The following is a 14153-nucleotide window of genomic DNA, read 5'->3' as shown; positions in this document are numbered from 1 at the left end:
GGGAGCGAGAGGGGGGGAAGGGGAGCGAAGAGCGGGTGGGGGAAGGGGAGCGAGAGGGTGGGGGAAGAGGGAGGAGATGAGGGGGGAAGAGGGAGGAGATGAGGGGGGAAGAGGGAGCGAGATGAGGGGGGAAGAGGGAGCGAGAGGGGGGGGAAGAGGAGCGAGAGGGGAGGAAGAGGGAGCGAGAGGGGGGGAGGGAGAGGGAGGCGGAGGGGGGGGGGAAGAGGGAGCGGAGGGGGGGAGAGAGAGGGAGCGAGATGAGGGGGAAGAGGGAGCGAGATGAGGGGGAAGAGGGAGCGAGATGAGGGGGGAAGAGGGAGCGAGATGAGGGGGGAAGAGGAGCGAGATGAGGGGGGAAGAGGGAGGAGATGAGGGGGGAAGAGGGAGCGATGAGGGGAAGAGGGGGAGATGGGGGAAGAGGGCGAGGGGGGGGAAGAGGGAGCGAGGGGGAGAGAGGGAGCGAGGGGGGAGGGAGCGGAGGGGGGGGACAGAGGGTGCGGAGAGGGCGGGGAGAGGGGCGAGGGGGAAGAGGGGGAGGGGAGGGAGCAGGGGGGAGTTAGGGGGGAAGAGGGAGCGAGAGGGGGGGAAGAGGGAGCGAGAGGGGGGGAAAGGGGAGCGGGCGGGGGGGAAAGAGGGAGGAGAGATGGGAAAGAGGGAGCGAGAGGGGGGGATAGGGAGCGAGAGGGGGGGAATAGGGAGCGAGAGGGGAATAGGGAGCGCGAGAGGGGAATAGGGAGGAGAGGGGGGGAATAGGGAGCGAGAGGGGGAATGGGAGGAGGAGGGGGGAATAGGGAGCGAGAGGGGGGAGGGGGGATGAGGAGGGCGGGGGGGAGGAGAGGTGGGATAAAAGAGAGTTTTATTTTATGTAAAATTCAACGCTGCATACTCACAAAACACCCAGGTCATATGCTCTTTCAGCAGCAGACACTTTTATACTGACACTGGAACCCTGGTTCTCAGGCCTGTAGTTTTACACACACAGCTCACCAAAGGCCTGTAGTTTTCCATTGTGGAAGTCATTGAGAAGGCTCAGCAGTCCTTTCTCCATCTCTTGCACATCGGAGACGTCCGTCAGGAAGGAGTGCTGGATGTGGTCCGCCTGGCCCTGGCCTGCCTTACTGCCTGAAGCCTGCTGCTGTCTGGCCTTCACACCCCTGACACACACACACACACACACACACACACACAAATTAAGAACTTCACCTCAAAGCTGTTCAAGTCATCCAGATGATTATGGTTCTTACCTGCGGCTCTTCCCCTTCTGGCTGGAGTGTGTACCCATGTGGCTGAAGCCCAGATGACGTCCAGAGGCTGTGTTCTTCCGGGTGCTGGTTGGTGGGGCAGGGGCCTGGTTGGTGGAGGGCCTGGAAATCTTTCTCTTCAGCTTCCTATCCTCCATGGCATCATAATATGTAGTTCACTAGTTAGTAGTTAGTCACTGCACTGGACACTCCTGCAGAAAATATCTAGGATAGTAATCAAACAATAACGGTGACAAGTTTAGTAACCCAACCTAGCACTAACTTAGCTTACGTTGCAACTGTCAGCTACTGACAACAACACGGCATGTCTGCTAGTGTTGGGTCCAGCTAGTTAACCAAACGACCAAACCCATAGCTAACTAGTTAGCTAGTAGTAGTATCGCGAGGCCTTCCAAGTCTCGTCTTGTTTACCTACTAGTTAACGCGAACTAGTATCTTATCAGCGCCGCTGTGCCAACTAAACCCGGAAGCCTCTTTGTGGTTTCAGTGAAAAGTGCAAATAAAATGGAAAGCAACGTCGTATTTCTAGTTTTCAATAGCTGAACTAGTTGTTGAAAGCGAGAGCAAAGCAGCTAGCTAAACAATGTCGTGTTATCGACGTTAGCTAGCTAACCTAGTTAGCATTGCTATCAAATCAGCCTAAATAACTTCACTACGCTAGCTGATTTAGCTACACAACTTACACAGATTGTATAACATATAGCTAGCAACAGACCTCAATTTTCTTCGTTGTTGAAGTTATTCGTAGCTAGTTCATTCGATGTGAACATATTTTAAACCTGTTTGATATGTTGTGTTGGTTTTAGCTTGACTGCGGTCGTCACTAGTTACCACAGCCACGAAGTCATCATTATTATGGCTAAGCCGATAGAGGGCGATAAATCTGCACAATCGTCTAGGAGTTATGTGTGCCCATCCGGTAAAAACAAATATATTCATAATTAACCCAAAATAGTTAATCTGTGTCGTTTACAGTAGGAGCAAAGTAAGCATATTGGGCAGAACAAGCAAGGAGGTGGGCAAAGCCAAACACGAGCTAGTTTTATCCTTTTGGCTTGTTGTAGCACGTATTTGCATATTCCCTTTAGGTAACGCCTCCTCTGTGAAGGGTGTGTGTGAACTAACTCAATTCGACCTTGCACTCCTTCTAAACAAAGCAATATTTTACAATTTTGGCAAAGAGTCGGATCTATAAAACTTAGTGCACTGTGTTTGTAACAAATTATAGTTTTGGAAGCAGAAAAATGTATTGAGATCAGATGTTTAATCGATGAGAAAATTAGCAGAATGTCAGCTCATTTTCAGCTAGTTCCATCCATTCCTWCTACCCGCGACTGGACTTCCTCTCACTACCATATTTGGTGGTGAGAAAACGTTCTAAACGGATGCTTGATCTTTATAGCCCCTGTGACATGTCTGGGTTACGCCCTCTGTCTGTGGTAGTAGAGCATGCCAGCTTGTAGTCCTAAAACCTAGAAGCCACCTGCTGCTGCCTGAGTCTGAGGAGAAACACACAGGTCAGTGGCTCACAGCACCACGCATTAGAAAGGCATGTAGTGGAACAGCGGTCTAAGGCACTGCATCTCAGTGCTAGAGGCGTCACTATAGACCTTGGTTCGATTCCAGGCTGTATTACAGCTGATGACAGTAATACTGATGACAGTAATACTGGAGGAGGTGCTGGGTAAACCCCAGGATGTAGAACACAGTTATCTAGCTGCTGTGGTGATGACAGACAGAAATACTGGTATGGAGGTGCTGGCAGAAACCCAGATGTAGAACCATTTCAGCTCTGTGTTGTGATACATAATACCACGCATCGTAAATCCCCAGGATGTAAACACAGTTATCTAGCTGCTTTGGATGACATAATACCCCAGGATGTAAAAACCCCAGGATGTAGAACACAGTTATCTATCTGCTGTGGTGATGACAAATACCAGGATGTAAACCCAGGATGTAGACACAGTTATCTACTGCTGTGGTGATGACAGAATATCCAGGATGTAAACCCAGGATGTAGACACAGTTATCTATCTGCTGTGATGAACAGTAATACCAGGATGTAAACCCCAGGATGTAGAACTACAGTTATCTAGCTGCTGTGTATGACAGTAATACCAGGATGTAAACCCAGGATGTAGAAACAATACTAGCTGCTGTGGTGATGACAGTAATATCCAGGATGTAACCCAGGATGTAGAAACACTTATCTATCTGCTGTGGTGATGACAGTAATACCCAGATGTTAAACCCAGGATGTAGAACACAGTTATCTAGCTGCTGTGGTGATGACAGTAATACAGGATGTAAACCCCAGGATGTAGAACACAGTTATCTAGCTGCTGTGTGATGGACAGTAATACAGGATGTAAACCCCAGATGTAGAACACAGTTATCTAGCTGCTGTGGTGATGACAGTAATATTTGTTCCCAGGATGTAGAACACAGTTATCTATCTGCTGTGTGATGACAAGTAATATCCAGGATGTAGACCATCAGGATATAGAGTTAGTGTTTTGTCAGGCCTTATCTATTCAGATTTGCTAATGTCCCCCTTTCTGAGAAAATGGAGACACCAACAAAAGGTTTGGTTGAACCTTACAAAGCAATCGTTCTCTGAAGGAACAATGTTTTTTCATGCTATTTTGACAGATATTCAGCAGTCATAGTCAGGTTTTTTTTAATAAAATGTGTTTTAATTTAATCAGGTACTTTTTCATACAGTATATGAACTGTTTTCACTCAATATTAGAAAAGGTGTTCTTTATGTTTKGTGCACTCAGTGGTTGGTGGTGACATTTGACTTATGTTGGAAAACAAAATGACGTGGAAACCGAGCTGCGCTACCTAACGAACGTCCTGCCAAATGTATGACCATATTAGAGACACATCATTCCCTCAGATTACACAGACACACAAAGAATTTGACAATAAAATAATAACATTAATAAACTCCCATATCTGTTAGGTGAAATACCGCAGTGTGCAGTCAAGGTAGAACAATTTGTGGCCCGTTGCCATGAGAAAAGGGCAACCACTGGAGCGCAAACAACATTGTATATGCAACCAAAATGTTTATTTATCTTCCCCCTGCTATTCATACTACAGCTATTGGCACATTGTTAAAACAACTGATAGCTGATAATATAACACTTGTAATGACTTTATCTTTTGGAAACCTTTCTGAGTGCAATGTTTACTGTTCATTTCTAATCTTTTTGTGTTAATGTTGTTTTGGTTTCTTCTCACTTCTGTTTATTGTTTAATTCACTTACTTTATGTTAACATATGTTTCCCATTCCAATAAAGGCCCTTTTAATTTAATTGATATGAGGTCTCAATATGGACATAATCCATTCTAGCATAGACATTGCCATTGAGGGCTTCCACCATTTTAAAGTAGTCAAGTTGGCGGTGATTCAAATGAGTTGGGAGCAGTCAGCCAATGAAGAAAAAGAAAATGTACTACTTTAAAATGGAGATAGCCTCAATGGCACTGACCAAGCTGTCACAGATACTACAATGGCAAAGATTAGTCGTCTATCTATCTCTGTGGCCTGATCAAACGCGTATCTGCCCTATCATTGGCCAGAATGGTCCCATCTGATCTCGCCTCCTGCCGCCTGCCTTCCATMGTCGAGGACGTGTATTTCCATTGTTAGAGCGGTCACTCAAATTTCTTGTCAATATAATAGACCATCTTTGATGCTGCTAACTTTTTAAACTTCCTGGTATTTGATGTCATGACGCCAAACCCTTTTTTAGTTTACGTTCCAGCAGTCTTCAGTGGCTTCTCTCCTCGGCTCGACTTCTGCTAAATATGAATGTCTCGACTTCAGCCGAATAAGAATGTTTCACATCCTAAATAAACTAACAAAGCTGGTACAGTAAGTTTTTTAAATTAACTGAGACTAAACATGTCTGATGACGTTGTTGTCAAATCAGTCCGAATATACCACCATATTCGAGTCGGTCTATCATGACCAAGTAATGACTACTATCCGTCCAGCAGGTGGTGGTACAGTTTCATTTTACCAGCTGAGTCAAACCGCATCGCATATAAAAGTCTACCTAGTCAGGATCCTCATTTGGAGATATACTGTTGGGTACATTTCAGCGTACCGTCAGGATATTCTATTTATCAAATGTCAATACACACCGATTAAAAAATAGTGTGTATTGACAAGAAAACATTTTACTTTCTGTACATTCTGTAGATGATGTACTTTGTGTCCCATTTTAATTTATTTTAATGTCAAACTGAATTTCAACCCCAAAAAAAGCCAATGACTGCATAATCAATTGAACTAAACGAAAAACAATGATTTCTGTGAGAGTGAACCACCAAAAACACTAAACAGAAAATAACTACCCACAACCCATAGTGGGAAAACAGGCTACCTAAGTATGATTCTCAATCAGAGGCAGGTGTCGAACATTGTCTCATACTAGGCCAAACACATAGAAATATAACAACTAGAACAAAACATAGAAAAACAACATAGAATGCCCACCCCATCTCACGCCCTGACCAACTAAAATAAAGACATAACAAAGGACCTAAGGTCAGAACGTGACACATTGCCATAGCAAGTGAAATGGATAAACAAAAGTGAAATGGTGTTTGTTCTTCATTGTTGCCCTTTTCTTGTGGCAACAGGTCACAAATCTTGCTGCTGTGATGGTACACTGTGATATTTCACCCAATATAGGAGTTTATCAACATCGGGTTTGTATTCGATTTCTTTGTGGGTCTTTGTAATCTGAGGGAAATATGTGTCTCTAATATAGTCGTACATTTGGCAGGAAGTGCAGCTMAGTTTCCACCTCATTTTGTGGGCAGTGTGCACATAGCCTGTCTTCTCTTGAGAGCCAGGTCTGCCTACGGCGGCCTTTCTCAATAGCAAGGCTATGCTCACTGAGTCTGTACACAGTCCGAGTTTTCCTTAATTTTGTGTCAGTCACAGTTTAGGGCCAAATGTGTCAAGTAATTATCTTTTTGTTTTCTCATGATTTGGTTGGGTCTAATTGTGTTGCTGTCCTGGGGCACTGTGGGGTCTGTTTGTGTTTGTGAACAGAGCCCCAGGACCAGCTTGCTCATGGGACTCTTCTTCATGTTCATCTCTCTGTAGGTGATGGCTTTGTTATGGAAGGTTTGGGAATTGCTTCCTTTTAGGTGGTTGTAGAATTGAACTTTTCTGGATTTTGATAATTAGCGGGTATCGGCCAATTCTACTCTGCATGCATTATTTGGTGTTYTACRTTGTACACKGAGGATATTTTTTAGCAGAATTCTGCAAGCAGTCTCAATTTGGTGTTTGTCCCATTTTGTGAATTCTTGGTTGGTGAGCGGACCCCAGAACTCACAACCATAAAGGGCAATGGGTTCTATAACTGAATCAAGTATTTTTAGACAGATCCTAATTGGTATGTTGAATTTTATGTTCCTTTTGATGGCATAGAAGGCCCTTCTTACCTTGTCTCAGATCGTTTACAGCTTTGTGGAAGTTACCTGTGGCGCTGATGTTTAGGCCAAGGTATGTATAGCTTTTTGTGTGCTCTAGGGCAACGGTGTCTAGATGGAATTTGTATTTTTGGTCCTGACCTTTTTAGGAACACCATTATTTTTGTCTTACTGAGATTTACTGTCAGGGCCCAGGTTTGATAGAGCTTCTGCACAGATTCTAGGTGCTGCTGTAGGCTCTCCTTGGTTGGCGACAGAAACACCAGATCATCAGCAAACAGTAGACTTCAGATTCTAGTAGTGTGAGGCCGGGTGCTGCAGACTGTTCTAGTGCCCTCGCCAGTTCTTTCTATTTATGTTGAAGAGGGTGAGGCTTAAGCTGCATCATTGTCTCACCTCACGGCCCTGTGGAAAGAAATGTGCATGTTTTTTTGTTGCCAATTTTAACCACACACTTGTTGTTTGTGTACATGGATTTTATAATGTTGTGCGTTTTTCCCCCAACACCACTTTCCATCCATTTGTGTAGCAGACCCTCATGCCAAATTCAGTCTAAAGCTTTTTTGAAGTCAGGAAAGCAAGTCTCTCTCTCTCTCTACCTCTCTACCACTCTCTCTACCACTCTCTCTACCACTCTCTCTCTCCACCATTCTCTCTCTGTCTGTCTGTCTGTCTATCTCTCTCTCTCTCTCTCTCTCTCTCTCTCTCTCTCTCTCTGTGTCTCTGTCTATCTCTCCACCACACTCTGAGTCGTTCTCAACCTCAGTAGAAGTGAGTGAGTAGTAATGAGTTGTTTTGTAGCTAAAACAGAGTGATTAGTAATAATGGCATCGTCAGGCTCACAGGCCTATTACTGAGGGTAGGTAATGAACCTGCTACTGAACAACCAAGATATTAATTACACTACAGCACTCCTACACCGCTAATTAGAAGCACGGACGGACAGGAAATGCACTTAGAGAGACAGAGACAGAGACAGAGAGAGAGCGACACGAGAATGATGGGACTTCACACAGTAAATAGTAGGTTCTTTAATTACAGTATTCAATATCGAGCCATCCATAAGGCTCCACAAATCAGCAGGATTTGAAAACAATGTTTMGTAAGGGAATGAATTTGACCCGGTTCACTTGATTTATTGATACATGCATGGAAATAGTCTACCTTTATTTGACATTTTKTATTTTATTTAACCTTTATCCAGGYTAGTCTCAATGAGATCAAATCTATTTTTCTAGGGAGACCTGGTCCAACCAAGACTGCAGCAAAGTTTAAGTGAAGTACGTCGTAAGATATTTGTTCAGTATGAAAAAACGTAAAATATCAAAGCTTTTTCTCATAGAGAAGATGCTGTGTGTGTCAATAGAATAGTCGCGTAGGGAGTTGACTGTGTAAATGTGTGTCACTACAATATGTCACTACTTTCAAGCCTTTGACGCTTTCACCTCATGGTCTCACACACACACACACACACACACACACGCACGCACACACGCACACATACACACACACACACACAAAAACGCACGCACGCACACATTCTTTCAGTCTAAAACTATTAGCATGTATCTCCCATTTAAAAACAATTGTGAACCTTCAGCCATGCACCGTAGTGGAGTATGCTAATAACACAAGGTCATTTACCCAAACACAAGTGGCTTCATTGTGATGCGTGGAGCGCCCGTTGAGGTGACCGTATGATTGGCCAAAGGTTAGAATGTTAGCAGTGTTCTAGTGTGATGCGTGKAGCGCCCGTTGAGGTGACCGTATGATTGGCCGAAGGTTAGAATGTTCTAGTGTTCCAGWGTGATGTCAGAGTTCTAATGACTGACTGGCGTTCTATTTGAAAAAACTACCTGCTGATGTTGTAGAAACACTGCGGAGATTCATCATTATGAAATTCATTTAATCATTATGAATTTTAAATATCTTTCAGATGAAAACAATCTATTAATAATTCATAAATTAAATCACAACAATAATTCCGTTAGATAGTAAAAGTGTTATAGCAATTTTGATCACAACTGTAAAATATGACACCGAAACAACACTGGGCAGAATCATAGAAAAAGCAAAAACTTTTATATAAAAAAAAAAAAAACTGTTTTGTTCAGCACCATGTGAGTTTGGTTGACTGGGCAGTACTGTGAGAGTGAGTTTGGTTGACTGGGCATAGAGGTGGAATAGTATGAAAGCCAAACATTAAAGCTGAGTGGAGAGAAGGTCAGCCAGGAATTCAAATGGAAGACATTTACAGATCCAACAAGACCACGCGAGTGTAAACACCAACACCACACACACACCACACACACACACACACACCACACACCAACACACACACACACACACACACACACACCACACAACACACACAACACACACACACACACACACACACACACACACACACACACATCTGAGCCAGGGACTTTGCTGGATAATTGCGAGGAGAGCACATCTGGTGAACTTTGAGAGCGAGTTGGCGTGGCACGGTGATGATAATGACAGACACAGAAAGTGTGTGTGTTGTGTGTGTGTGTGTGGTGTGTGTGTGTGTGTGTGTGTGTGTGGTGTGTGTGTGTGTGTGTGTGTGTGTGTGTGTGTGTGTGTGTGTGTGTGTGTGTGTGTGTGTGTGTGTGTGTGAGTTATGGTTCTAAATACCACCGTGGGCTGTCCATGCCTTTGCCCTGTTCTTGTCGGAGAGTGTCCTTTCCTTTCGTTTATCATTTGTTTATTTGTTTGTCTGTCCGTTAGTTAGTCCTCTTTCTCTCCATCTAGTCTCTCCTTAGGTCTCCTGAAACACAACCACTCTAGCTAAAATAGCTTACTTGTCAAGCTCCAGCTCCAGCCTCCAGCCTCCCAGCCTCCCAGCCTCCAGCCTCCCAGTCTCCAGCCTCCCAGCCTCCCAGCCTCACGCCTACGCCTCCCACCAGCCTCCAGCCTCCAGCCTCCCCTCCAGCCTCCAGCCTCCCAGCCTCCAGCCTCCAGCCTCGCCAGTCTCCAGCCTCCCAACCTCCCGCTCCAAGCTCCATACTACAGGTGTGCTGGTGTGGCGGTGGTGGCTGGCTGCAGGGCCCTGAAGGACGGGTTAGAGGAGCTGGGCTGGCCCCTCCTCTGGAGGCTCTGGGGCATCTTAAAGAGCACTCATTAGTCTATCTGATAGAGGTATCGTTGCAGGAAATCTTGTCAGGCAGATACCTGCACTTAATTAGGCAGAAACACACTCGCTGGCGGGAAGAAAAGAGAGGCCTCAGTTGTGTGGTGGTGTGTGTGTGTGTGTGTGTGTGTGTGTGTGGTGTTGGTGTGTGTGGTGTGTGTGTGTGTGTGGTGTGTGTGTGTGGTGTGTGTGTGTGTGTGTGTGTGTGTGTGTGTGTGTGTGTGTGTGTGTGTGTGTGTGTCTTAACAGTGACCCCGGGCTCAACCTGCTGTGTAGAACTGGAACTTGTGACACGTCGCCTTCTTTCCTCTCCAACATCTGGCCCTGGCCTAAGGCGGTGTGTATGTGTGTGTACTCTGTGAATGTGTGTGTGTGTGTGTGTGTGTGTTCGCTGAGGCGATAAGAGGATTAAGGCGAGGAGTTGATCATCGTCGTGGAAACCTCTGAGAAAGAACAGGAAGCACCCTTCTGTCAGCTGGGTCTGACGCTCAATACTTCCCCTCCACTACCCCATTAAAAACACAAACACACACACACAACACACACACACAACACACGACAACCGACCTCCAGTGCCCCGTCTCAAGCTAAGCAGTAATTAACCAATTAAGCACGATTCCACTGAGGGACACTGGGTGTTTATTGTTCTGCTTCGCTCACTGAAGACCTTAATACAGGGCCCTGGGGGGTAAGGGATGTCTGTTAGGAACAGAAAGAGGTGTGTGTGTGTGTGTGTGGGTGGTGTGTGTGTGTGTGTGTGTGTGTGTGTGTGTGTGTGTGTGTGTGTGTGTGGTGTGTGTGTGTGTGTGTGTGTGTGTGTGTGTGTGTGTGTGTGTGTGTGTGTGTGTGTGTGTAGCGAGCGGGGGTGGGGGTGGGGGGTTGTAAGGGCAGTGAGGCCATGCGTCAAATGCAGTGTGTGTGAAGTGGAAGCGCTCATTTGAGAGGTGAACATTAGGAGACGCTCATTTCTCTTCTGTGTTTATCTGAGTACATCTGCCTCCATCACACGGGTCCATTAGACACAGAGCAGAGAGGCCTCCATCACACGGGTCCATTAGACACAGAGCAGAGGGCTCCATCACACGGGTCCATTAGACCAGAGCAGAGAGGCTTCCATCACACGGGTCCATTAGACACAGAGCAGAGAGGCCTCCATCACACGGGTCCATTAGACACAGAGCAGAGAGACCTCCATCACACGGGTCCATTAGACACAGAGCAGAGAGGCCCTCCATCACACGGGTCCATTAGACACAGAGCAGAGAGGCCTCCATCACACGGGTCCATTAGACACAGAGCAGAGAGACCTCCATCACACGGGTCCATTAGACACAGCAGAGAGGCCTCCATCACACGGGTCCATTAGACACAGAGCAGAGAGGCCTCCATCACACGGGTCCATTAGACACAGAGCAGAGAGGCCTCCATCACACGGGTCCATTAGAACACAGAGCAGAAGAGCCTCCATCACACGGGTCCATTAGACCAAGAGCAGAGAAAACACACTCACTACACACATGACTACACACTTATAAAAACACACACACACCACACAAATATATACACATAAACACATCCTTCCTCTTATCTAGCTACCTTCATCTGCTAAGCACCCCTTTAAGTGTCTGCTTCCTCTCTCCTGGATCAGTGGAAGGAAACAAAGGAATGGATGGATTGAGAAGTAAACGAATATAGACACAAACACTCAGAGCCAATCAGAGCCGTGCTTCTTCCCAGGGAGAGAACACTTCCCCTCGGCCGACACCTGCTAGGAGAAGGGGGGTGGAGACCTCCTACTGCACCACTGCCTCCTCCCATCGAATTATAATAATGATAAAATATACATTTATTTGTATAGCCTCTCTCTCTCTTCTCTCTCTCTCTCTGTCTCCCTCTCTCTCCTCTCTCCTCTCTCTCTGTCTCTCTGCCTCTCTCTCTCTCTCTCTCTCTCTCTCTTCTCTGTCTCTCTCTCGTAGGTCCAATAATATATGGCAACCTTTTACGAGGTAGTAAAAAAAGACAAAAGAAATTACTAATAATAATACACTACTGACTAATTGTATCGGAAGAATGGGAATATATTTCATTTTGTTATACTCAGAGAAAGGTATTTTGTTTAAGAAGTAATATATATATAATATTTAAAAAAAAGACAGGGGTTCTAAATGATTGGCACCGCTGTGTTTTCAATACTTCCTGCACGGCCCCTTTGTGAGGATAACAACACAACTTATTCTAAAATGTCCTCAGCATAAAATAGCCCATAGACATCAAAGATCCACGACCATGTTTATACAGTAGGTATGAGATACTTTTTTTGCAAATGCTACGTGTTTTTCTTGTTTTTTTTAGGTTGGTTTTTTGTTGTTTTGTTCTGTTTTATGTGTGCATTTCTTTTCAACAAGTAGTCTTCTTGTTCAATGCCCGAATCACACAGAAGCTCTGCGCATGTATGCTCCTCAGTGACAAGCACTGCGGTTCGAATCCAAGTGCCGCAATGCGTTATCAAATGCCAGGCGATGCTATGGTCAATTACATGAAAAAATAGGAGCTCTTTGGTCACCCACACCAATGGTGGATTTGACTCCTCCCTCCTCAGACTGAATCCTCAGGCTGACCTGACTAATGCTGTTATTACAGCACACACACACACCACCACACACACACACACACACCACACACACCACACACACAGCACACACACGGACAACACACACACACAACACACACACACATACACAACAACACACACACACACACACACACACGGACACACAGTATTATTCTGTACGACTAGAGTATTATACCGTATGACCAGACTATTATGCAGTATGTTTAAAGTATCACACACCATGCCCATAGTATTATACAGTATTATCAGAGTATTGTACAGTATGTCCATGGTATTATACAATATGTCTAGAGTGGTAAACAATACGGCTAGAGTATTATGCAATATGACTAGAGTATTATACAATATGAGTATTATACAGAGTGTATCATACTAGAGTATCATACCGGAGTATTACACCCGGGTATTATACATATCGTATTACAACAGAGTAATATACAGAGGGCATTATACAGAACATCATGCCAGAGTATTATACCAGAGTATTGTACCAGAGCATTGTACAATCTTATTGTACCAGAGCATTGCACCAGAGTATTGTGTCAGAGTATTATACGGAGTATTATACTGGGGTATTACACAGATTATTATACCAGAGTATTATACAGAGAGTATTCTACAGATAGTATCATACAGAGAGCATTATACAAAGCGTGTTATACAGAGAGCATTATACTGGAGTATTACACAGAGTATTATACCAGAGTAGTATACAGAAAGTACTACACTGGAGTATTATACAGCGAGTATTACATCGGAGCACCATACAGATAGTATTATACCAGAGTATCATGCAGAGTATTATACCGGAGTATTACACAGCTGCTATTATACAGAGCGTATTACGCCAGAGTATTATACAGAGTATTACGCTAGAGTATTACGCAGAGAGTATTACACATGGAGTATTATACCAGAGTACCACACATCATATTTTACAGAGAGTATTTTACAAAGAGTAGTATACCAGGAGTATTATATTGGAGTATTACACAGAGAGCACTATACCAAAGTATTATACAGGGCAKTATGCCAGAGTATTAAACAGAGAGTATTATACTAGAGTTCTGTACGAAGTACCACACAGAGAGTACTATACCATGGTATTATGTAGCGCATTATATCAAAGTATTATACCRAAGTATTATACAAAGGGTATTACATCAGAGTTTTTTACCATAGTAGTATACTGGAGCGTCATACATAGAGTATTATACCGAGTACTATAACAGAGCATTACACAGAGAGTATTGTGCAGAGAATTATACCAGAGTATTACACAGAGATCATTGTAAAAGCATTATGCCATAGTACTACACAACGAGTATTGTTCAGAACATTATGCCATAGTATTACACATATAGTATTGTTCCGGGCATTATACCGACGTATTATACAGGGGATATTATGCAGAGTATTATAATTGAGTATTTTACTGGGTATTTTGAGGACTAATCCTTTATTATATTATTTATTATCCCTGCTGACGACACTTTTCTAAAGATTATATTTATGTAGGATTTTAATGTGTGATTATGTTGTAGGATTATTATGTATGATTTTAATGTGTGATTATGTTGTAGGATTATTATGTAGGATTTTAATGTATAATTTTAATGTGTGATTATGTTGTTT

General features: G+C 44.1%; 1 protein-coding gene across 1 annotated transcript in view; it reads right to left on the bottom strand.

The window, feature by feature from the left end:
* Positions 1 to 2118, bottom strand: part of ccdc28a (coiled-coil domain containing 28A) — an 18269-nt gene extending 16151 nt beyond the window's left edge. The window contains exons 1-3 of the mRNA XM_070439835.1: positions 1978 to 2118; positions 1245 to 1466; positions 988 to 1154 (exon numbers count right to left, since the gene is read on the bottom strand). Coding sequence (XP_070295936.1) covers positions 988 to 1154; positions 1245 to 1399 — 322 coding nt within the window. The 5' untranslated portion in view covers positions 1400 to 1466; positions 1978 to 2118. The remainder of the gene's footprint in view (positions 1 to 987; positions 1155 to 1244; positions 1467 to 1977) is intronic.
* Positions 2119 to 14153: the final 12035 nt, after the last annotated feature.

The sequence above is a fragment of the Salvelinus sp. IW2-2015 genome, unplaced genomic scaffold (assembly GCF_002910315.2).
Source record: "Salvelinus sp. IW2-2015 unplaced genomic scaffold, ASM291031v2 Un_scaffold1953, whole genome shotgun sequence".
NCBI classification, from domain to species: Eukaryota; Metazoa; Chordata; class Actinopteri; order Salmoniformes; family Salmonidae; genus Salvelinus; species Salvelinus sp. IW2-2015.
Note: the sequence above shows the minus strand (reverse complement) of the source record. Positions and strands in the feature narration are given on the sequence as shown.